This window comes from Canis lupus, chromosome 4 (genome assembly GCF_048164855.1).
Source record: "Canis lupus baileyi chromosome 4, mCanLup2.hap1, whole genome shotgun sequence".
Lineage (NCBI taxonomy): Eukaryota > Metazoa > Chordata > Mammalia > Carnivora > Canidae > Canis > Canis lupus.
In genome coordinates, this window is record NC_132841.1 from 8,172,086 (window position 1) to 8,195,397 (window position 23,312).

Below are 23,312 nucleotides of genomic sequence, written 5' to 3' on the forward strand. Positions count from 1 at the left end.
GATTTTGATTCAAATCCCAGGAGCTTTCTACCTGAACTGTGCTCTCCACCAAGCAGCTCCTTGGCGATGCTGCCTCCTGAGATCAGCAATCCCCCAACATGCTATCAGGCACCTCATACCCATCCCCATTTTGTTTTCTTTAGAAGACTTTATTTCCCTGTTTTTTTTGTTTATTTTCTCCCCCCCGCCCCCCATCACTTGTGAGCTTCAAGAGGGGATGGGCCTTGTCTACCTCAGCCACTGCTGTCCCAAACATAACACGAGGCAGACAGTAGTCACTTAGTGAACATCCCAGATGGACACGTCAGCGGATACACTCCAAGTAAACCCTGGGGGAGAGGAGACTTCTAATCTCCTGATCGTCTTTGCCAGTTCCATAGTCTCAAGTAAACACAAAAGTTCCATTCACGAACCAGGGAGGAGGGGTAGTCGTTTGTGATAAAGAAAGACCACAAACTGTATTTCCCTCCTTTTGCTCCCTGCCTCTCCACACAAGCTGGAGGAAGTTAGCGTGCCCTGGGCACGCCTCTGCTTGTGAAACTTACTCCCCAAGAGCTTCCCAGGTCTCCGAGTCATCACATGCTTTGCAGGCAGCCTCTGCTTGGCTTGTGTACAGGGCAGCAGCGAGCAAAGCTGGTTGCTGTGGTGCTGGTTGACCTGCCCTGCTGGGTGAATAGCTGGGCACACTCACTCACTCACTCTGGGCTCTGGCTTCCTGGCCACTGGGATTCAAGTTTGTGCCTTGTCTCAATTACAGATGGCCACATATCATGGAATCTCCAGCAGCTCAAGAATCATTGGAGCATCCCAGGACTGCCAGTACTCCCTTGGTGTGGGGAGGGTGGCTCTTGGAGCACACAACTGCTGGAGGCGCATGCGGATTGGGGACAGGGATGTTAGCCTAGTGCCCCTTTCAGTTTGCATTCTGCCCCTCTTTTCACCTGGCTCCTGTGAGAGCCGGAAAGGATGGTGTTGTCTGGTGGGGGCTGGGAACAAGGTAGACTGCACAGGCAAGCATGTCTTTGGCTTGATTTTAGGCTTTATGATGCCAGAAGCTCAGGTGAAGGATTGTCTAAAAAGGCAAAGAAAATCCTCAAGTTTGCATTTCTTAGTAAAGCATGACTGTCAGAGTATACTTTCTATAGAAATGTTCATTTAGCTGAATAATTCTCCAGTCCCAGCTGTGTTCTTCTCCAGGGAGGGAAGGAGAGGCAGAGGGAGCAGGTGAGTGCCCGGGGACACATAGGTTATAGCCTGCCTGATGCACCCTTCACGGGGCTGCCACTCTCTTCACCTTATTGGGTCACGTGGAAATCAGTAACAAATACAACTGCCACCCAGTCAAATAATCCCTGTATGCTGAGTGGAAAACCTGCTTTAAGCAAAGCAGCCAGTGTGTTTGAAAGACAAAAGAAGTGATAGCAGATCCCTGGGCTTCCTGACCTTTCTGCCTGGAGGTTGAACCCTAAACTTCTGATTGAAGCCCTGAGGCTTGGGAGGGGCTTCAGCCCAACTCTGCTCAGCTCCTTCCTCCCTGGGTCAGGAGAACATGGCACTCCTGGCTGGCACTCCAGCTTTGCTCCTTATGTAGTTCCTTGTTTCCCCCGTGGCCTGGACGAGGACTGAACATGTAGACCACGTACAAATGGTTCTTGTTTCAAAGAAGATGAGCCTGTGGCAAGGGAGCATGGCAGGAGCGGTGCAGACAGAGCATCCGTAACTGGATTCCCTTCACAGTGGGGGCCAGGACTAAGTTGTTTTTGTATTACCATGGCTAAATGTGGTAGTGCTGAAAATAGCATGATTGGGTGGGTTTAGCAGCACCGTGTGGAGGAAGGCTGAGAGCTGCCCGTGAAGGTATCAAGCGGGTGGAAGACCGTTAGTGCCCTTCAGGGTCAAGGTCAAACACCACTGCTTGCTCTCCCTCCAGATGCCAGCATTTCACAGCTACCCCAAAGGGTGTGGGAACAAAAATTGCAGGTGCCTTGGGTTAATTATGCCCCTTACTTAACTTAATTGCAGGCTCAGCCAGCCAGGTGGTCATTATTTTGATTGGTCTCATTAGGCAGATGTGTTCGCAAGCAGCTGCTTGCGACGTTTTGGGCAGGTTCAGAAAAAGATATGTCAGAGAAAGTCCAGTTGAAGCCTTTGAAAGATTTGTCCTCAGATGCGTAGTGAGTTCTAACGAGTTTTATCAATGGCATAAACACTTCAAGTCCCGTGATGACAGGTGAAAAAAGAAAAACCTAAAAGGTCAGTTCATACAGACAAAGGACAGACGAAATTCCATGGTGGACGACGAGGTGTTTCTGGTTTAGTTGGTGATCAAGCTGGCGCAGTGAGGCGGCACAGCAGTCCAACCACCGTATTTGGGCATAGCATGAGAAAAGACTGTGTCTTCTCTTTCTGGCCTGTTAATGAAGGCAAAGTTAGCCCTTCTGCATTTTTATAATAAACTGATAACTGGGGCATCTTGAACGTGTGGTGCTCAGGAAGCTTTTTAAACCATCAGGCTAGAGAGAGACTGTACCAAATCTTGTGTTCAATAGAAGTTTGCAACACTTGAAAGGGGGAAGTAATGCCTACAGAAAACAGGAATCGATCCTGCAGCTAGTCCAACTCAGATGGATGTCCCCACGAGAAGCCTGCCCTGGAAGGAAACTGTCAGATTTCAATACTGTACCATCCAGCTAGTCCTTTCTGGAATCTCTTCCATCTCAGCATGTTGCTAGCCAGCCTCTAAATGAGTCAGTAGGTCGTGCTTCTCTACAGACTTCAGTCTTTCCAGCCATGTGTCTTTTGGATAACTGCACCATGCTATCCCCTTTCTCACTGGGGGCAGAGGGTCTGCTGGAAGAAGTCCCTGGCCCCTCGGAGGGGCTGCCTGTGCCCTGCACTACCATCCAACTGACACTCCTGTTTTGTTTCTGTTCAGATGAGTTCTGGTTCTCCGATGGGTCCTTATCGGATAAGTCCAAGTGTGCAGATCCTGGCCTGATGCCCCTCCCGGACACGGCCACGGGCTTAGATTGGTCCCACCTTGTGGACGCAGCACGGGCATTTGAAGGTAAAGACTCGCAGCCTCCAGGGCCTGGGGCGGCCACGTAGGGAACATGGCTCTATTTGGGATTGTCTGTGTTAATGTTTCGGATACTTGGCACATCTTCATGGATGAAAACAAGCAGGGGAAGGCCTGAGCTGTGACTAAGGATATTTCCTTGGAGACACCATGCCGTTTTGTGAAATGAGCACTAGGCAGAGGACCCCAAACCTGAATTCCAGATGAGGCCCCAGCTATGACCTGGGACAAGTCACTCTTCCTCTCTGACCTGTTTTCTTACCTGAAATGTGGAGGTTGTATACATAGGGCATAGATCATCTCTTTCCTCTGAGTGTGATGAGGGAAGCTAGAGAGGAAAGGCCTTCAGAGGCTGACACTGCCTAGCTTGGCAAGATGGGCACACACGAGGTGTGTGGTGGCTTGGCATAAACGCAGGTGCAACATGATCTGCCCAACCCAAGCCCCTGGCCCTCCCTGTCTGGGCCTCAGCTTCCTCCTCCAACAGTGTGGTCCCTGAGAGTAGCTGGGCACACTCCTCTCAGGACCCCTCCAGCTGCTACACTGACGTGAATTTTAGAAGGTTGAAGCTGCTCCGTAGGAAATACCTTTTTTCCAGCTCGCAGGTCAAGGTAGACCCAAACAAGGAAGATGCTTCACCCACATCCTCAGGACCTTACCTGTGGGTAAGAAGAGAACAAATGACCCGGGATTATGATCTTTGCCATTTGCCGATGCTGTTCTTCTAAGATTACAGCTGCTCCTGGGGTGACTGGTAAAACTGACAAGGGACACAGGGCCATTTCAGTAGGGCCTGTTGAAGAATCCCCATGCACCTGGGCCGCAGCGTCCAGGTGGAGTTCAGTGTTCGAGGCCGTCCCCACGGGAGGGGCTGCAGCTGCCTGAGCAACCCATCTCTTCTCTCCTGCTCCCCATCGACTTATCTTCCTTCTTAGGCTCTGGCAGCTTGCCCCCCATCCCCCATGCTGTCCAAGCTTCATCTAGGAAACAAAGGCAGGTTCCTTTTCCAGGAGTGGCAGGTGGGCTTCCAAGTCAGGCTGCTTTACTTACCCCTCAATCTTAGCAAGCTTGCCCTGCCAGGGCAGCCCGCCAGTAGATTTGCTGTAAGTTACTGAGATCTTTGTCTTTAGGTAGGTAAGCTTTGCAGGTGGGGGGTGGGGGTGGGGGGAGGCGAAGGCTACTAGCAAGTTAATTCAGATACCGGGGACATTTAGCTCCAGTAGATAAGTAAAGCAAAATTCTGTTAGGAAACTTCTGAAAAATGAACAGGCTCTTACTGCTCCCTTAATAGGAGTGAGGGTCTTTGGTTCACCACCTTGCAAAGTACTCCACATGGAAGCCTCAGAATGCCCCATCTGCTCTGTGATGCAGTCTTCATTCCCTTGACATTACCCGAAGTTGGTTATAGAACCCCAGGCCCATGGCCCAGTTACTTCTGTACTTCCAAAATGACCTAGATGCAACTTTGCCCCAAAGGGCAAGAACATGGTCTTTACCTCTGTCTAGAGCAACCCAGGCAGCAGGTAATAGCATTTTCTCTGGCATGTTCTGAACACACTGTGTTGTCTTACTGCCCCCAGGAGAATATAAGAACATCTATTCTGTTCTCTGCAGTGTTCTCCACAGCATAAATATTTGCATGGTACTTACCACACTGAATTTTGCTTTATTCACTTGTCTGTGTCGTCTTATTAGGTGATGAATATCTCAAGGGAAGGCTGCTTGTTTTATTCATCTTACCTTTATTTATCAAGCACACAGTGAGATAACTAAATGAGAAGAGCTAGTCCCAAGGAGTACGTAGGTATCAAATGCACAGGACACCTGAGCTATACCAACTCAGGGCATAGTTTTTGACCTCTGAAGGTCCTTTGCATTTTATGCTCATTTTTCAGATTTAAAACAATATTTATCGGTTTATCTCTGGATCCACACACTAACCCCCCCCCCCATTTTTATCTGTGCTTAGTTCCCTTTTACCTCTTCAGAATAAAATTACTCCTGTGAAACGGATCTTGTCCGGAGACAGGCTAAGTAAGAGCAGGAAGTGGAAGAAGCAAAATGGCGCATATAGCCAAGATTAAGGTATCAACCTCAAGACTCTGGTCATAGTCATGGTCAGCTGCTGGGCTGTGGGCCTCGGACAAGTCCGTTAACTACCATAATGGCCACACATCGGGCCAAAAGTGGATGTTCGACGGTAATCCTCAGAGGTCCATGACTGCTTTAGGCTTCGTTCAGGTTTCTTGTCCATAAAATGAAGACCTTTACCAAAGAACACATAAGGCTTTGACAGTCGTAAGCCTCCACTTCTGCAGTCCTGTTCTTCAGAAAGTAATTCTAAGCTGAAGTTAGAGTCTAGGGGGAAGTTGGCACCCGTAGAGCATGGCACCAAAAGCATGGTGTGGAAACACCAGATAACTGGTGCTCAGGTGCCAATGCAGAGAGAATGTGGAATTCTCTCTGCCCAGGGAGAGGACTTTGGCTGTCTGACCTTCCTGAAGTTTCCAAATGTTTATAGTTTGTATTTCAAAATTCCAGTTAATTTTCAGTGCTACCCTATAAGGCGGCATTCACCTTGAGAAAATAACAGTGGGAATTTGCAACTCTAGACTTTTGCTAATCAGCTTCTCTTGTGTTGGTGTCAGTTCCACCCTGACATCCGCTGGTGTGGTGGCAAATGGGCATCATCAGTCACCTCGGCACTTTGGAGAGAAATGTCTTCACCGAGATAACCCAGTTGCCCTGCCTGTGACTTGATCTTTTCGTACCAGTTCCCAGAGCCATTTCTGAGCTAGACTAAACATGATAAAGATAGTCCAAAAAAAAAAAAAAAAGGTGTCTGCATAATTGTTACACACTAATAAAGGCAGTTCAAAATGCCTTCCTGAGCTCAGAGCGATCTTGGAGTAATGCTGTGCCCATACATCAACATAAGTAGTCAACACATCTGAAAACACATTTCAAAAAATAGAATGTATCTGCCTATTAACACCATGACCCTTGTCGTATCCACCAATGAGATTCATCCAAGCAGGTATGCCTCTCCCCCGTTGATCAGTTTATGTTCTACACTTTGCATATGATGCATTTACCTTTGTTTAAGAGCTAAAATTGACACTGGATACATGAGTGTAAGAATTTAGATTTTTTACTATGCCATTCTAGAATAGAGCAGGAGCACCAATCTAATCTGCCCCAATCAGGGCTGCTTAAATATATACCAACTCTGTTGGTACATAACGGATACTCTGTTACCATGAGTGAGGCTTCTCCAAAAACAAGCATTTCCACGCGCTTCTGGCCACAAGGCAATGGAAATAGAATTAAGTAAGAAAAATAGAAGAAAAACACAAACAAAAAATTATCCCCATTTGGAAGACTCTTAATGTAATTCATAATCATTATTCTAAGCAGCATTTGGGAATACGAGGGCATTTTTTTCTTTTTAGTAAGTGATAATAAAAAGATGCTACCTATTAAAATCTTTGGATTGCAGCCAGAGAATAATCTTTAAACAAAAATGTACTGTTTTCAGAAACATATTTAAATGGGGAAAAAATACCCCATGAAAATTAACCAGGTTAACTATACTTCAAAAAGATTCTACAAAAGCTGCAAAAGCAAACAAAAAAGAAATCAAATAGATTTTTTTGTGAACTGGCAAATGAATTTTCAGTGCAATTTATAAATAAAATCAATGGTTAATTTTTTCCTAGCAACATAACTGTTTTAAAGCAACATAACTTTTAAAGCAACATAACTGGTCAAAAAATGGAAAATACAAATGAACAAGAGTAGAATGAGAAAAGAAATGAGCATTCACCAATACATAAGAGAAATTAAAAAAATTATTAAGGAATGTCAGGTAGCTATATAGGAAGAAATATGATGAATAAAATAATTGGGTATTTCTTGCAAGAAAACAAAGGAGGGAGCATAAAAAACGTCAATGGCTCAAAGATGGAGGGCATCGAAAATGTTACCTGAAACTAATATGTTTAGAGTTCATTGTTTTCAAAGCTTAAAAAAATAGTGGTGTCCCCATATAAATTTTTCTTGAAATTCAGCAGCAGCCAGAAACAGCATGAGAGAATTCTTTCCTGCTAACACACAAGAAGAGAAAAATCCTAAGACAACCTCAGTCATTAATAGCAATGTCAACCTTAGATGAAATTCAGTAGGAGATTGGAAAGATTATCCATTGTTATTGGCAAGAGTTTAGCCAGTATAACAAAAGAAAAACTTCTATTACAAAAAGTTACAGTAAATGAAATAAGTAAATGTTATTGTACCGATTTCCCAAGAAGGGTGTATATACCTAGTAGAATTAGGACCTATTTCTTGATAAAAATTGAGATTTGAGAGATACCGTTAAAAACTAATGAAGAAGAACTACTTTATTCCCAGTAGTTATAAAATACTTAGTGGGAAATGGTTTTATAAGCAGATACCTTCAGTCCAGAAACTAAACAGTGTCATCCGTTGAGACTCTGTCCTTTCATTCTGTAGTGAAATACTTGACATTTATACAAGCAATGCAAAGAAAAAAGGAATGAATTTTGGAGGTAACAAACCATTTATACATATGCTTCTGTATTTAGAAAATATGAAAGATAAAAAAGAAATTATTCAAATTAAGAGGACACTTACCCTGATGAGCACAAGTATAGAATTGCTGAACAGTTATATTGTACACCTAAAAGTAATATAACACCATTACTTATACTTGAACTAAAAAAAATAAATTTCAAAAAAGAAAGTATCCAAGATTATAAAATAAAGTAGGTGAGAGATTTTAAAATAGATCTCATATTTTGTAAGCCTTGTCTCAAAGGGTTGTTAATTTTTTCAGTTACCTATTTCTGTATAAAAACCATCCCAAAATTTATGGCTGGGGACAAGGGCTTATGTCTCATGATTCTGTAGGTTGGTTGGGTTCCCTCTGGTTTCAGCTGGAATCACACATGCAGCCATATTCAGTGAGAGCTCAGCTGGAAGGTGACTTCACTGATATGTTCAGCTGGTCTCTGGCTGGACCCCTGTCTCCAGCATGGCAATTCTACTTCTTCCCATGTGACTCAAAGAATCCAATCAGGAAAGCAAAAGCAGAAGCTACATGATGTCTCAGGGCCTCCTGGTCTGGGAGGACTCAGAACATTGTATCCCCATGCTATTGGTCAAAGCAAGTCCCAAAGTCAGCTGAGATCCTGGAGGTGGGAGGTAGGCTCTGCCTCTTGGTGTGAGGGCTACCATGTGCCCATAACAGTGTTTGTAGACAGAAGGCACCCTAGCTGTATCTGCAATATCAAATTATACGTTCTTTGGAAATTAAGCCATATTAGAGTTCTAATTTGAGAAAGCAAAGGACATTTCAGTAACTGGAAAGTCCTATATACGCAAAGAACTGATGGGAAGCTTATGGTCAAGATGATGAATCAATTCATTTCCTGAGTTAATGTGTAGATTTAGTACAACTTCAATTCACATATCTAAAGGATATGTTAAAAAGCTTAATTGCATCTAGTTGGAAATAGATAAAAATATTCTACAAAAAGTCTACCGTAAATAATAATTAAACAGCATAGTAATGTTTCAAAAAAATAGAAATTAGTCTTCTTGGAGGAAGAAGAGTCCAGACCAAAAATCTGAATATAATTTAAACAGGAAAGGAATGTTTATACTCCACTTGGATTTAGGATTTAGAAAAGTCAGTTCTAGAAACAGTAAAAGTAGGATTACTAGAAGCAAGGTAGTGCTTTAATTATTGCATAATGAGAGGACATACAAAATACAATGCCAGATAAAAGTATTTAAATATTTACATTTTTATGAACTTGAAAGAGAACATTCAGATAAACAGGAATATGAGGGAGGATTTGTAGTGAATGTGATGGGTAAAACCAGGCTCTCCCAAGTGTGTGGAGGGGCTCAACCAAAAAAACACCAAACCCCTGATAAATAAGCAGCCAAGGCATAGGGACGCACAGTCCTCAAAAGTAGAATTACAAAATTAAGTATTTGAAAAATGTTCAACCACACATAAATTCAAAATGACGATGAGGTACCAGCTCATATCTTTAGAAGGTGAAGAATGATCCCACACTCCAGGAAGCTATGAAGAATACTCAGGCCTGGTATCATTACAAAGACGGTATGATCCATCTTTTTATGCAGTATGACAATATGTAGCTAGAGCCCACTCTTTGACCAGAAATCTAATTCCTGAGAATTTGCTTACTGGAAATAGGTAGATAACCAAACTCCGCCTGTAAGACCAAATGTCAAAAAATCGGCACCTCTTTAATAAGCCTGTGAGGGAGAGGGTAACTCAAGGACAGTGAGCCTGTGCCCCTGCCTCCCTCTCCTGCGACAATCAAGTTCAAAAAATGGGGCCGCAGTTCATGTTTGTTTTAGTGTGTGTATGCAGTCCTTTTGTTTGTCGGGGGTGAGATGTGACCCTTTGCACATCAGAACACCTACATGAAATCTCTGATCTCCACAGTACAGTAAGGTCATGGCGTATAGGCCATGGAGGCCTCGTTCCCTGTATTGGGCGGGATAATGGAAGATGTGGGTACAGCAGATCCCATCCCCCTCAAGTGTGGGCAAGTGAACAGACCCAACCGGAACCACTGGCCGTGGGTCCAGCACTGGACCTGGAGCCGGGGAAGGGGAGCAGAGTCCCTTCAAAAGTGCTAGAATTTAAAATAGTTCTCATTTATCGAAATATCAGAAGCAGGCGATGAGTGGTAAGCATTTGCTGAACAGATGATGTTTTAAATGAAAACAGGCTTTCAGAGGTGAAGTTACAAATGAGTGCTGGGAGACTGAATTGCCACGTCCCACATGCCAGCAACAGCCCGGCTTCTCTTCTGGATTTCAGCCCTTTGTGGTTGGTGGTGACCACGAGCTGTCTGCCCGCGGGCACTCGGAGATGCGCGTGCCCCTGAGTGTCTGGGTGCGGTACACATGCAGAGCCGGCAGCTTGGATATCAGGCCCCACCGTGGGAACAAAATAGTTTATGGAAACGCATTTTTTAAAAAATACAAGTTTATGTTTTTAATATGAGGCTCCATATGCCCTTGGTCTTTAAAAAGAGAGTAATAGCATAATTTTTTTTATAATCACTGTTTTCATTGTGAAGCTGCAACTTAACCTTGACAAAGTTGCTGGTTACTGGTACTTGAACACTGTGTGTGTGTATATATACAAGCATAAACAGTGTGGTATACTGCATGACTCCCCAGGTGACATAATTAGTTAAAAAAAAAAAACTGAAAAGAAAAATGCTATTTAGTTGAAAAATGCAAAGTTAATTTAATAAAGTAAATCAACTTAAATGATCTCAAAAGTAAGGAAATTGTCTCGGGCCAGCAACCGGAGCTGTACCTTAAATGAAGCATAATCCCAGCACTTTTCTTTGCTCATTACTGAGAGGCAGACTCTAGGCTATTATCTTGCAGCATTTATGAGCAGGCTGCAAAAGGCCTAAGCCAAAGTGTTTATGTCAAAAGTGCAATGTAACTTTTTTTTTTTTCTCTTTGCTGGTTGCCAGTTAAGTCAGCTTTCCACGATCTGATAAGCAGGGTGCTTAGAGTCAGTACCTTTAATTTCCTACACAGAGCTGTAAAGTTCCAGCTTCTCTGTAATTTGTAGTGATAGCAGAGACAGGTTAGAAGAGCTTTGTTTGTGCAAATGGGTTTGGTTGAATCCAGCCTCACGCTTGCATGGCCGGGCACAGGTACCTTTCTCCTGCTCCTCAGCAGACACGACTAATCCATCAGCCACCCTCCTCCCTGAGGCAGGCTTGGCCTTACTGTTCTCTGAGTGCTCTAGGCTGCCCAGTTGGGCCATGGGAGTTCATTGCCAGCAACTGTTGTGCCAACTCAGCTCCAGATTGATGCGGAATATCTGGTTGACTTCATCTCCTTGTGTAGTGCCAAATGCAACCAAGAAATTGCATTGAAATAAAGTTTTTCTAAGATTATTTAAAGGATTGAGGTGTTCCATATGTACTCATTGCCTGGTGTCTCCCCCCCCCCCCCCCTTAGCCAGGTGTTCTTGCACAGAGGAGAACAGGAAGGAAAAGAAGAAAAGGCTATATATGTGGATTGTGGGGATTGTATCTGCTGCGCTACCCATTTATGTGAAGCTCAGACACGGTTTTCTCTCTGCCGCTTGATTCAGTGTCAGTAACTACTTGGTTACTGAATATTTTTCATCACAGAAATAAGCTGTCGAAGAATAAAGCTTCCACTGGAAACTGTCACTGAGGTTAGCTATTTTACAGAATAGTTTAGTGTCTGGACTTAATCAAGCAGCATTCTGTTTGGATTTCAACATCCCAGCTTTCCAGATCCAGAGTGAAATCCTCTTTGTGAAATTACAGTGCTGGCAAACCCCCCCTTTTGGCATCTTGCCTTCTGACCAGTAGGACCTTGTTTCTCCCCAAGGAATGCTTGAATGACTGCCAGCAACCAGTTCTGTTTCTGTTAAATATGTAGCTATTTTATCAATTAAGGTAAAAATAGATGGAACAAGCTAAGACATTTTCATCCAGGTATTTCGGCTTGACCATCAGACTCATATATTAAGAAAGATGGAAACGAACCAGATTATCACGGGATCATGTAAAACCTGGATGAGTCAGTGGAACTCTTTTATGAAAAAGTGAGAAATAGAAATTCTTTATCTGTTTTGACATTCATTTTTTGTCAGTAAATTTACTGTAGAATAAAAATATATCTGCGGTTCATTTTTTTTTAAGTGTGAGGTATTATTTGGGATCATCACAGAACAGAGAGTTATCTTGGATGTCAGGGCAGCCCTAGACCCTCCCCACCCACCCCTGGAGCTGCTCAGCCCCAGCTAGCTACTATGCCTCATCATTCCTGCCCCCACCTCTGCCATTCGCATCTTGTCACGTGTAGAAGTAGGCACCCAAATTGTGCTATTAATCTTAATTAAGTTACAAATTATTTCATCATATGCACAAATCCTACTAGTCAGTACCAAACTGGGAATATGATTGTCTCTCAGGAACGCATAGTTACAGAATGTCCATCATCTTGTAGGTTTGAAGTGTGGAGATGGACATCCTTAAAGCTTTATAGGAGTATATGTTGAAGGACATCTGTGTACCTACCACAGATGTTGGGAAATCTGCTGTAGGAAAGCAGGCTGGGCCGGAGAACTCCCTGTGCCACTGATCATGCAGTGCACTCAGCACTGCTTCCAGGAGGGCCCAGGCCTCTGGTGGGTGCTTCCAGCTTGCTTTCCTTCATGTGCCCTGGCAGCCTCCACCATTCTTTCTAATTAACAGGAAGTGCAATACCCTCCATAAACCAGACAAGCAGGTAGCCTCATTAGGAGACTCGTCCAGCAGCCAGAGGGAGTCAGAGTGGGATAAATTAAGAACAGAGCACCCCTGACATGGACCCAAGTGCAATTTCTCAGCCATTAATCAAATCATATGAAAAAGACACCACAGCACTAATACACCTGCTATATCCCTTGGATTCCAACTGTAGATGCCTATATGTGCCTGTGCACCAAGGAAAGAGACACCAGGGAATGGGGGAAGTAGATAATAAGATACATTCCTGGTTCTCACCTCCACCTTGTGCAAACATGGGACTGCTCTGCATGCCATTTGGCATTTCTGGACTGATAGTCTTGGGTCAGTGTTCAGCCACCAGAGCTGAGCCTGTCTGGTGCCTGTTTCAGAAAATACTGCCTTTCCTGCCTGGCTCAGGAATCTTTGAATGTGAAAGTACTGGTGCCAAGAGTAGAAATGGTCCAGTCCCAAGATAAGGCAGTGTAGTCACACTGATCATTGTTACCACTGCTGTTTCTAGTAAGAGTATGTAGCTGACCTCGCTCACCACCACTATTCTATGTTCACGGAGTGGATCATTTCAGCAAACCCAATGGGCACGTGTTCTTAGGGTTGGGCTTGCATGTGTGAGGCACACCACTTCTCTTCATCATACACGAGAGCGTGCGTCCAGCCAGGACCGTTCACATGCAACGTTGAACCACATGGTTTGGCATCATCTGTTATTGGCTGTCGAGGGCCATGCCTCCTTCAGCACGACAGGTGCACATGCACACCAGCACACGCACAAGCACAAGCTCTACAGGACCCCATTATTTGAGTCTTGTGTGTGCCCCAGAGGCTTCCAGGTGTGTAGAGATGCCACTGTTCATAGGAAATTCTAAATCTTATTTCAGGTCTTGACTCAGATGAAGAACTTGGGCTGCTCTGTCACCACACGTCCTATCTAGGTGATTGTCCGGGGCTGACCACGGGCTCCGGATGTTCTGTAACCTTTTCTTTCTATTTCACGTGTCTGCACGTCTGCATGGTTATATCTGAGCTCAGAGGATTGGCACACACAGGGGCCGTGGGGCCCGGCTGCTGTGTCTCAGGGATCCCCCTCCCACCCCGGTTTGGGGACTGCTTGAGGAGAGGTCTGTCTCCTCGGTTCTGTTAATCAGCGACGCCCTTCTTGCGTGCCAGCCGGCTGCTTTGGCATTTCTTGGGATGTGGAAGGAAGAAAGCGAATTGGCTCTAGCAAATCCAGTATCTGCTAATTGTCCCCCTGGCTGTGATGTGCGCATGCCATACAGCCCCCAAGGACAGCCAATCCTCATGCTTTCTGATTGTCAGCAGCTTGCCTGAGTCCGTTTATCTTTGTTTTGTTTAAAACAGGGCAGTAACTGATTGGGAGGTGGGGGCGGCGTGGGGTGGGGGTGAGGGTTAGTGACTAAATTCGCTTGCACAAACGTCACCTTGCAGTGCAGCCAGTACTCAACTGCCTTGGCGTGTGTGTGTCTCCCCTCCTCAGACCAGAGAGTGGCATCCTTCTGTACCCTGACGGATATGCAGCACGGGCAGGACCTGGAAGGCGCGCAGGAGCCGCCTCTATGTGTAGACCCAGGCAGTGGCAAAGATTTCATGGACACAGCTGGGTATGTGAGCCCCTGGGGAGCCTCCCCCCACCCCCCGCATCTCCCCAGGCCCCTGGGTAACGGGTTCAGCGAAGCCCTGGGCCACGAGGAGATCACATCCAGCCTGCATCCCCTGGACCTTTAGGATCCAGACCCGGGACTGAGTGAGGCTGACCTTCCCCCTACCCTGCCGGGGTGGGCAATCCTTGCCTGCTAAGACATGTCACCTGGGGCTCAGGGTGACCAGGATCTCTGACAGAGAGAGGGAGGGTGTGGACCAGGCTTGATGTCTGCCCATAATTGCTGCCACAGCCCTGGGATGGACAGGGACCTTGGTGATCAGTCTCCTGCTGCCAGGCTGCAGGTGCGGACCTGCCGAGGACACAGCTCCCCCCAGAACCCCAGCCCATGACCCAGCCTCACTTGAATGAACCATCCCATTCCCCTGTATTTTTTGACATTATCCCCACAGAGTATATGTTCTTTACCTGATTCCAATTTTTATATGGACTTGTGTTACTATTAACTTGCTCATTCATCTTGGTAATAAGCTTCATGATATTTTCTTGACTGAGAAAAACAAATTGGTGAAATCGATTATGTATTTGGTTCCCAGGACTTTATTGGTCTTCCGAGTCTCAGTTGGATAAACTGATTTAGATAATCTATCTTCTGAGTTGTTGTTGGTTTGGTTTTTTTGTTTGTTTGTTTGTTTTTGTTTTTAACCAGCATCTATGGTTGTAGAGATTCTGAATCCCTTTTTAAATCAACAGAGACTCAGAAGGGATTTTCCACCAAAGCAGCAATATGTTCCCTTTCCAAGTCTGACATGATATTATTTATTCCCTCGCTGGGCACTAAGCACATGAAATAATTCTCTGAGTGCAAACTTTCCCAGCAAGAGTACTGAGTGCTGCGTCTTCACTCCAGTGGCCTTGAGTCTTTCTGACTACCCCTTCTTCCCTAGGGAGCGGTCTCCATCCACACTGACCGGGAAGGTCAATCAACTGGAGTTGATTCTTCGACAACTGCAGACTGACCTTCGGAAGGTAAAGAGATCCATTGCAATCCATAATCAGAGCTCTATCTGGCACAATCCACCCCTTCCAACTGGTAGAAATAAAAACGAAAATACTCAGGAAAGATGAGTGCCCTTGTCAAAGCCAATGATTAATAGAAACAGACTCATAAGGTCTAATTCTGCGTTCTGGCCTCCAGCTCATTATTTTTCACTGTTAGGGGGGCCCAAGGATCGCTGGAAATAGGACTCAGTGAGGGTGAGCCCTCTGGACGGCCAGTCCTCAGAGCGAGGCAGAAACACGCAGGCTAGTATTTTTTGGTTCAGTGAGTGACCAGTTGTATCAACTGTTTATGAACTGACCTGAGGGGAGTTAGTTACTGCCAGAAAGCCTGTTCTTCCCGAGCTATTACATTCCCCCTGAGTCAGCTACGTGACCCTCACAACATCTGCCCTCCATGTCCACATGTGTATGGTCGGTCCTCCAAAGAAATTAGCTAATTCCTCACACATTTGCTGTGCCCTTGTGCTATCACCAGCACTGTGCTGGGTCACCACTGTGCTGTCCATGGGAATGGAAGGGAAGGTGACAGTGGGAGGGTGTTGGGGAGATGTCACAGGAAGGATTTTGTTACCGTTTTGTTTATGGAAGAAGGGAGAAATCACAGCCGGTATCAGTGCTGGTAGAGGGATCCATTTAGGAAGGAAGTAATGGCAGGAATAGGGGGAGCCAGAGGGTCATGCCCTGACCTAGGGCACAAAAGGACTGGCCTTGATTCAGAGTGGGGACAGTTTATACATAGTACCAGAGCAGAGCAGGGTGCGGTGGTGTGGGTGTGTGCATACATATGTTCACATACACATTGAGATAAATTGACAGAGTTCCCCTCTGAAGGTTTCTTTTTTTCCAGTCATGAGGTGAGAGTGAGAGGTGATAGGAAGGAGTAGGAGGGGTTTGAGGTCAGAGGGTAGGTGTAGAGTAGTGAGTAAATTTACTGGGTGTATTTGATAGGATTGCCAAGCAAGGCTGAAGGTCCATTTGAATTTGCAGCCTCAATTAAAGCCATCATCTGTTGGCAAAGTTAGCTGTTTCTCTCCAGCTCAGATGACTTACCTGTCCTGGTTTGCCTGGGACGGAGAGACTCCAGGATACAGAACCTCCAGAGCTAGAACCAGAAATGTCCCAAGCAAACTGGGACATCACCCTGCCCCCAGCTGTGGGCACAGGATAATTGGAAAGTTGAATGTAATCAGTGTTAAGAGTTTAGACAGGAAATCAAGACGAGAAAGAGAGAGAGAGAGAAAGCCCCTGGGGTATCTATAGGATGGGATTAAACTGAGGATTCTAGGGTATAAGCTGGGTGAGGAGACATACTGTCCCTGCAGGGAACATAAAAGATAAGGTTAGACATTAGATAACTATTGGAGGTGTGGATACTGGAGAAATTATTCTGAAAGAACAAGAGGTGGTGAGTGGGACTTGAGAGGCTGAAGCATCCCAAAAGCTATGCAGTTTTATAGGTAATGGCAAGGTACAGGATGGCCGTGGGAGCAGGAGTTGGGGAGAGGTGGGTTTCCAGATCACAGAGAGGAAGTGGTGGAGAGAATGGATTGTGTGGAATGTCTGAGTGGCTTTGGAACCATCAACAAACAGGACAGGTGGTAGGGGAGAGAAGAGCAAACCACATTCTAGAATCTTCCATTAGTGATGGGAGGGACTGGAGACAGAGTGAGCAGGGGTGGCAGGTCACACTTCTCAGAGAAGCTGAAGTTTTAGGGAAATAACTCCCTGGGCACTGGGGGACAAGCTGTTTGCTGGACCACCAGGGCCCAAGTCTTCCAACTACAGGAACACACCCTCTCTCCCCTTCATGAGCAGCCAGGGAGTGGTGTTGTCAGGAGAGTAGGGATTCACTTAGAGGTGTGAGGATGAAGGGAATTTGGGGGAAGAGGTTGAGAGTTTCAAAGGTTTTCATGGACTGGTTCCACAGGTCACAAAGGAGCAGAGGAGTCTTGGAGACGCAGGCCACCAAGTGGCCTCAGGCACGTGGGATGCTCTGAACCATGCTGGGATGCAAATCCTGGGACAGGGACCCCCAAAACCACCAAGGAGAGTCCAGGCAGAAGGAAAGGAGTATTGAGCTTTGTCCTCATGTGATACTCATGCCTCCTCATGTGACTGGGGTCCCTTAGCAGTGACGCGGGCAGTATTGTGGGTGCCTGGGCAGAGGTCTGGAAATAGAAGCAAACCTCGAGGGAGGTGCCAGACATGCCAACAAAAGCCACAGCCCCTACAGTTCACCCCCCAAGAGTGCTGGGCACAGCACAGCGGGTGGTGTCTGTAGGATTTAGCAGTCAAGTTAGATCCCACTTTTAAAAAAAAACCAATTGTTGCAATCTGACAATGACCTCTTTGTCTGTTTGGAGCAAGACATGCCTTTCAGCACTTGGGAATTGAAACTCAGGGTTGTACCTCAGATGTGATTCTTCTGGAAATTCTTGATTATTTTCACATAGTGTTTAGTGGCAAACTCTGAAGGTCACAGGACACACACTGTAGCAGGAGAGCTTACAATGGAGTGAAAGGCCCAAGTACTTACTTTATTAGAAACACACCTCGGGGGGCACCTGAGTGGCTCAATGGTTGAGCATCTGCCTTTGGCTGGCTCAGGTCATGATCCTGGAGTCCTGGGATCAAGTCCCTCCTTGGGTTCCCCACAGGGAGCCTGCTTCTCCCTCTGCCTATGTCTCTGCCTCTCTCTGTGTGTCTCTCATAAGTGAATGAATAAAATCTTTAAAAGAGAGAGAGAGAAAAGAAAAAAGAAAAGAAAAGAAAGAAAAGAAAGAAAAAAAAAGAAAAAAGAAAAGAGAAAGAAACACACCTTGGACCAGCAGCAATGAGGGAGTTGGTGCAGAAAGTTCGTGCATTTGTTCAAGGTCTGTCTTTTGAGCTCCTCCTGTGATCTCTCTGATTTGGACAGAGGAAGAGGTAAACTGTGGCTAATAACCTGCCCCAAATAACAGCTAGGTTGATACCTGTCGCAGGCCAAGGAGAGTGAGAGGAAATAATACACCAGGGTTGTCCCCCTCGGCCCCTCCATCCTGGGCTGACACCATGTGCAGGCCAGCCACCTGGGAGGAGGTGACACCCCGTGTCCCCACAGAAGCGAGGGTGCTGGGTGTGCAGCTTGGGGACAGGGGACGTGCCGGCCCATGCGTGACCCTGTGTGCCCTCTTCCCAGGAGAAGCAGGACAAGGCGGTCCTGCAGGCCGAAGTGCAGCATCTGCGCCAAGACAACATGCGGCTGCAGGAGGAGTCCCAGACGGCCACCGCCCAGCTGCGGAAATTCACGGAGTGGTTCTTCAACACCATCGACAAAAAGTCTTAACCCGGCCCTAGCCCACCGGGGGTCGTGGGGGAGAGGCCCCGAGCGCCCCCCGCCGCCCCCCACCCCGGGAACCCGCAGATGCGCGGTTTCTCAGTGTGCTTGCAGCCAATCGTAGATGTTTTTGCTGTTCCACCCGTCTAGCACCATTCACCCCCGCAGGGGAGGGAGGCGACTCTGTCCCTGAAGCCACCTGGTGACAGCAGCGAGGACAGCGAGGCCGTGTGCACACGAATGTAACCCCTGGTGTCAAGATGAATGTAAACCCTGGCGTCGGTTTGGCCCTCCGTGTGGGGGACCCCACTAGAATGGTGCTCTGGCGCGGGCGTACCTCAAGAGGCAGGAGAGGAGGGGCTTCACCTCCTGTGGATCAGGTGACCTGGTAGCGATGTTAAAAGCAATTGACTAGTTTGGGCTTTAGTATTGTAAAATAAACCCGGAAGCAAATAATCAGACATATACTTTAATGTTAAAGGTGCTCTATTTTTTTGGATGTACAGTAGTTTTATTTCTCACAGCCACATGATCATAGCAATAAGAAAGAGGCATAGTAAATAGTTGGAGAAGCCGTGTCGGGAAAAATGAAAACAAAAAAAAGCACTGATGTCTTTACCGCTAGTTTGAATGCAGTTAATTTAGAGGCCTATTTATTTGCAGGAGCAAACGGTGCCTGAATATTAACAGTGTTCTGATTTAAAAAAAAAAAAAAAAGCTACATATGCCTTGTCTATGGCTCAGTAAGCAGTCCCTTCAACTTAGTTCACTGTGTATAGTCAACGCTCTGCGGAGAGAGGCGCACGCCTGCTTGCCCTCCACCCTCCCGGCCGGCCGCGGCCAGCCAGCCGAACCCCGTGTACACAGACGCCAAATTTGTTTATCTTTGTACAGAAGCTTTGATGAAGTGTCTTGTATTTAACCCCCTTATTTAAGCTTATTTAACCCTAAATTGTTAATTTTATAAACTTTGGTTTGACCTGCACTACGATGAGGGAGGTGTAGGCAGCAGCCAGCTCCGGGAGGACGGGCTTGCCCGGGTCGGATTGAGAAGCAGGGCGGGAAACTCTAACAACTGGATGCTGCTAGCAACGAGTCCTTTGTATTGCTTTACCATTTTTAACTGTTCTATTTGAGATGAACATACATTTTGCTTTTTTAATAAATGTTCAAAAGAGTCCACATCAGTCACGGTGTTGTCAGGTGAATGTAGATTTTTAGCATCTGTGTGTCAATAATTTGAGTGTATGTGAATTTGTTTTGGGCCGTTTGGCATCGTAATCTGTACTGAATACTGCTTCGCCGCCTTATTATTGAATCCCCAACTCATTCGAAGTAAAGAGTAACTACTATTAATAGCTGCCGTGGTCCACACACTCTTCTCTGCACGTTCCATTGGCGGGATTCCCATGTTGCAGCTCAGGAAACTGAGGCTCAAGTGAAATGATTTACCCCAGCCAGGAATTGGGCATCGCTTACAAGAAAATACATGAGGTAAAGTGGTGGGAATTTGAAAAATAGTTGAGAAGAGGTAAACTATGAATTTGAATCAAATGTAGGATGAAGAAGATGCAGAAAGTGGGCCAAAGTGGGAGAGGAGCCATGTAAGGAGCAAATTTCTCAACCTTCTGAGAATAGAAATCATATGAAGAATTTGGAGGAAGGAAAGTGATTTCTAGAACTTACCCTAAAAGAGATGGGTTTTCATGGGCTTCACCTGAGAGTGTACTAAAAATATCCTTAACATTCCTATACCCAATGTAGGCATAGGCTTCCTAAGGCTGTTTCTTGAAGCCTCCCTGTGAACAATACAGCTGTGCTTCCAGAATGCATCCAGTCAGTGTATGTGGTTTTTCAGGGATTCAGGATGTTAATATGGGCCACAGAGAGATCTTTCCTGCCCCCTTCCTTTCCTGTCACTGTGTGCCAGGCACTGTGCCAGGAGCTGAAGAGCCAACCAACACAGGTCAAGACCCAGTAGGGCCTGTCTGCATGGGGCATGCAGTCTACATGGGGGTACAGATTATTTCAAAAGTGAGAGACGGAAATAAGGAATGACTGGGATGGCTTCCTTAAATAATCATTGTAACAGCTGACATTGTTTGGGTGGGTATGTTGTGCCAGGCACCATTCTAGCCTTTGATGTCTACACAGCAGCCTGTGGGATAATTATTACACGCAGTTCCTCTATACAGATCAAGAAATGAGCAGTAGTGTGCTCAGGGGAGACCCCCGTGGGTGGGAGACTTTAAAGGTGGGAAGAAAGCCAGCCATGAGAAGCTGGGGGGACAATATCCCAGATAGAGGGGACACAGAGTTCAAGGGCCCTGAGGCTATAGAAAGGGTGCACAGAACATACATAGTAATGAGGAAAGTGATAGGGACAAGTCAGAAAGATAGGTGAAGCCAGATCAGTAAAGAATGATAGGCCATGGCAGAGTCTGGATTTAGTCCTAAGTCAAAAGGAGGCTGATGTAGCAGGAAAGGAGCAAAATATATATAAAAAATAAAAGACTATCCGGACCTGTGAAGGAGAGTGGATCACCTAGGACAGGCACCTGCAAACTTCTGTGTGGGCCATTGTAGTAAATACTTTAGGGCTTGGGTATCATGTTTTGTCTCCGCTGCATATTTTTAAATTCTGATTACCCCTGAAAGCTGAAAGATCACTCCACTCTTAGCATTCAAGCCACCCACCAGCATAGCTGACCAAACCCTGGGATAAGAGAAAGTAGAAAAGAGAGACCAAGGCCACCGTCAGGTGGTTCAGTTGGTTGAGTATCTGACTCTTGGTGTCAGCTCTGGTAATGATCTTGGAGTCGTGAGATTGAGCCCCGTATCAGGCTCCCCACTCTTCAGATAGTCTGCTGGAGATTCTCTCCCTCTTAATTCACTCTCTCTCTCTCCAAAATAATAAATAAAATGTATTTATTAAATTCACTTAATTCACTCTCTCTCTCTCCAAAATAATAAATAAAATTTAAAACAGAAAAGCGAGAGCGGTCCCAGGAGGAAGTGGCACAGGCTGGGCTACAAGGAGGCAGGAAAGGCAGAAAAAAGTAGGTGGGTTACACTTGAACACTAGAACCCACAGAACTGCTGATAGGTTGGAGACAGGAGGGACAGTCTGATTCAGGGATAAGCTCTGATCTTCAGAAGAAGAGATGGGCTCCATGTTCACCAGAGAATTTTCCATAAATATGTCCAACTTTTAACAGAGGCTTCACAGCAGGTGGTCCTGAGAGTGTCATTGGCCAGCAATGGATGCGTGTGATATAGAGGGCAAGAAGAAGACAGGAAAGTTGACATGGTTTAGAGAAAAGAAGGGGATCCGACCAAAACCTAGCTGATGGAGGGCAATCCCACCTTCCTAAAGTGTACCTGGAGACAAAACCAAAAGGTATTTTTTGAAGAAGTGCTTCTCCGCCTACATTAGCAAAAGTTGGAATCATCTCTCAAGTCTGCTTCCAAAGGGCCATGCCAAAGAAGATGGCCAAAGTGATTTTGGCCTGTTAAACTTTTTTCAAATGGGGTGTTGCCAGTCAGCAGCCAAGCCATAGAAAAATCTCCTCCTACTCCCATAGTACATGTGGTTTTGTGCAACTTGGCATCCTAGTGAACACTGTCGGTTACAAAATGTACCCTCTACCAACTAGACACATTGACTCTCTGGAACATTCACCAAATACAAACTAATTAAATACTGGAATATATCCACTAAAATTATTTTTACTTTGGAATAATTAATATCCAGCAGGGTTTTTTTTTTCTAACCATATGGAGTGATCTATTATGTATTAAGGTCAGTCTACTATGTGACTGAATTAATTTGTATATTGGAGGCTTCCATTGTGCTATTCTCTATATCCTATCCAAGAGTAGGTTTATCATTAAAAATACAAGTTAAATTTGGGAGGAGCATAATACCAGTCCTGCCTTTGCTGATCTCACAGTTATCTTTTGAAATGCCAGGAGTTGGGGCGCCTGGGTAGCTTAGTTGGTTAAGCATCTGCCCTTGGCTCAGGTCGTGATCCTGGGGTCCTGGGATTGAGTCCCCGCATCAGCCTCCCTGTGGGGAGTCTGCTTCTCTCTCTGCCTGTGTCTCTGCCTCTCTCTGTCTCTCATGAATTAAAAAAAAAAAAAATCTAATAAATAACCTCAGAACCTCTGAGGTCAAACCAATGTGTGTTCTTCAGAATTTCCAAGTTGGGCATGGGGGAGGGACAAAAAGAAGTGATAAAGATTTTTACAGTTGTTGCTTTGCTCCTTGGAATTACTGGTAAGAATAAGTTCTAGTCCGCTTGAATGTTTGTGGATTTGAGGCTTAAAAATTTAAAACCATTCCCCTAATCTAGTGTACACAGTTCTGGCGTGCTACTCAGTAGCGGAAAAGAAAGTAAGTAGAATTGACTGGGTTTCATCCAACACCTGCTTAGAGGCAGGTGGGAGGTAAATGTGTTTGTTTATGCTCCACAGGATGGAAAATGGTTAAGAAACCTGCCCAAATCCAAGGCATGGGTTAGGTTTCTGACCTGTGACCTCCAAATTAACCCAAAGACCAAGCTTCCTGACTATCAACAATAGGAATTAGGCAGAAGCTTAAGCACAGAGAAAAGACTCCTCATGAATTTTATAAAAAGCTTAAATCGTCACCCTGAAGGCGACATTCTTGCATTTTGGCATAGAAGATTTGGGGGCTTATAAGTCATCTTTAAAAAAATCCTTTAAGCCCTTCCAGTTTATCTTAATATCAGAGAAGCACTGCCCTGTTAAATCCTTACCATCAAGGTTTGGGTACAGCTGTTAGCGTTTGCAGACTCAAAAACAACCAGCCTCTGGTTTTCATCTCTAATATCAGAGACCTGCCTAAAATGCACA

The 23,312-nt window shown here is 45.5% G+C and overlaps 1 protein-coding gene and 1 long non-coding RNA gene across 8 annotated transcripts in view; one reads left to right on the top strand and one right to left on the bottom strand.

Moving 5' to 3' along the window:
- The window catches only part of SIPA1L2 (signal induced proliferation associated 1 like 2), a 212,729-nt gene extending 193,108 nt beyond the window's left edge, over positions 1-19,621 (top strand). For 3 of the 7 annotated variants that reach the window (XM_072823061.1, XM_072823060.1, XM_072823062.1), the window contains 5 exons: positions 2,936-3,067; positions 13,317-13,370; positions 13,934-14,057; positions 15,004-15,085; positions 18,297-19,621. In XM_072823061.1, the coding sequence (XP_072679162.1) occupies positions 2,936-3,067; positions 13,317-13,370; positions 13,934-14,057; positions 15,004-15,085; positions 18,297-18,443 (539 nt within the window). In that variant the 3' untranslated portion in view covers positions 18,444-19,621. The remainder of the gene's footprint in view (positions 1-2,935; positions 3,068-13,316; positions 13,371-13,933; positions 14,058-15,003; positions 15,086-18,296) is intronic. The other 4 variants (XM_072823063.1, XM_072823064.1, XM_072823065.1 and 1 more) reach the window with 3 other exon arrangements.
- Positions 14,852-16,696, bottom strand: LOC140631805 (uncharacterized). Its single transcript, XR_012029319.1, has 2 exons — positions 16,169-16,696; positions 14,852-15,076 (listed from the first exon to the last, which is right to left on the bottom strand). It is a non-coding gene; the product is annotated as an uncharacterized lncRNA (long non-coding RNA).
- Positions 19,622-23,312: the final 3,691 nt, after the last annotated feature.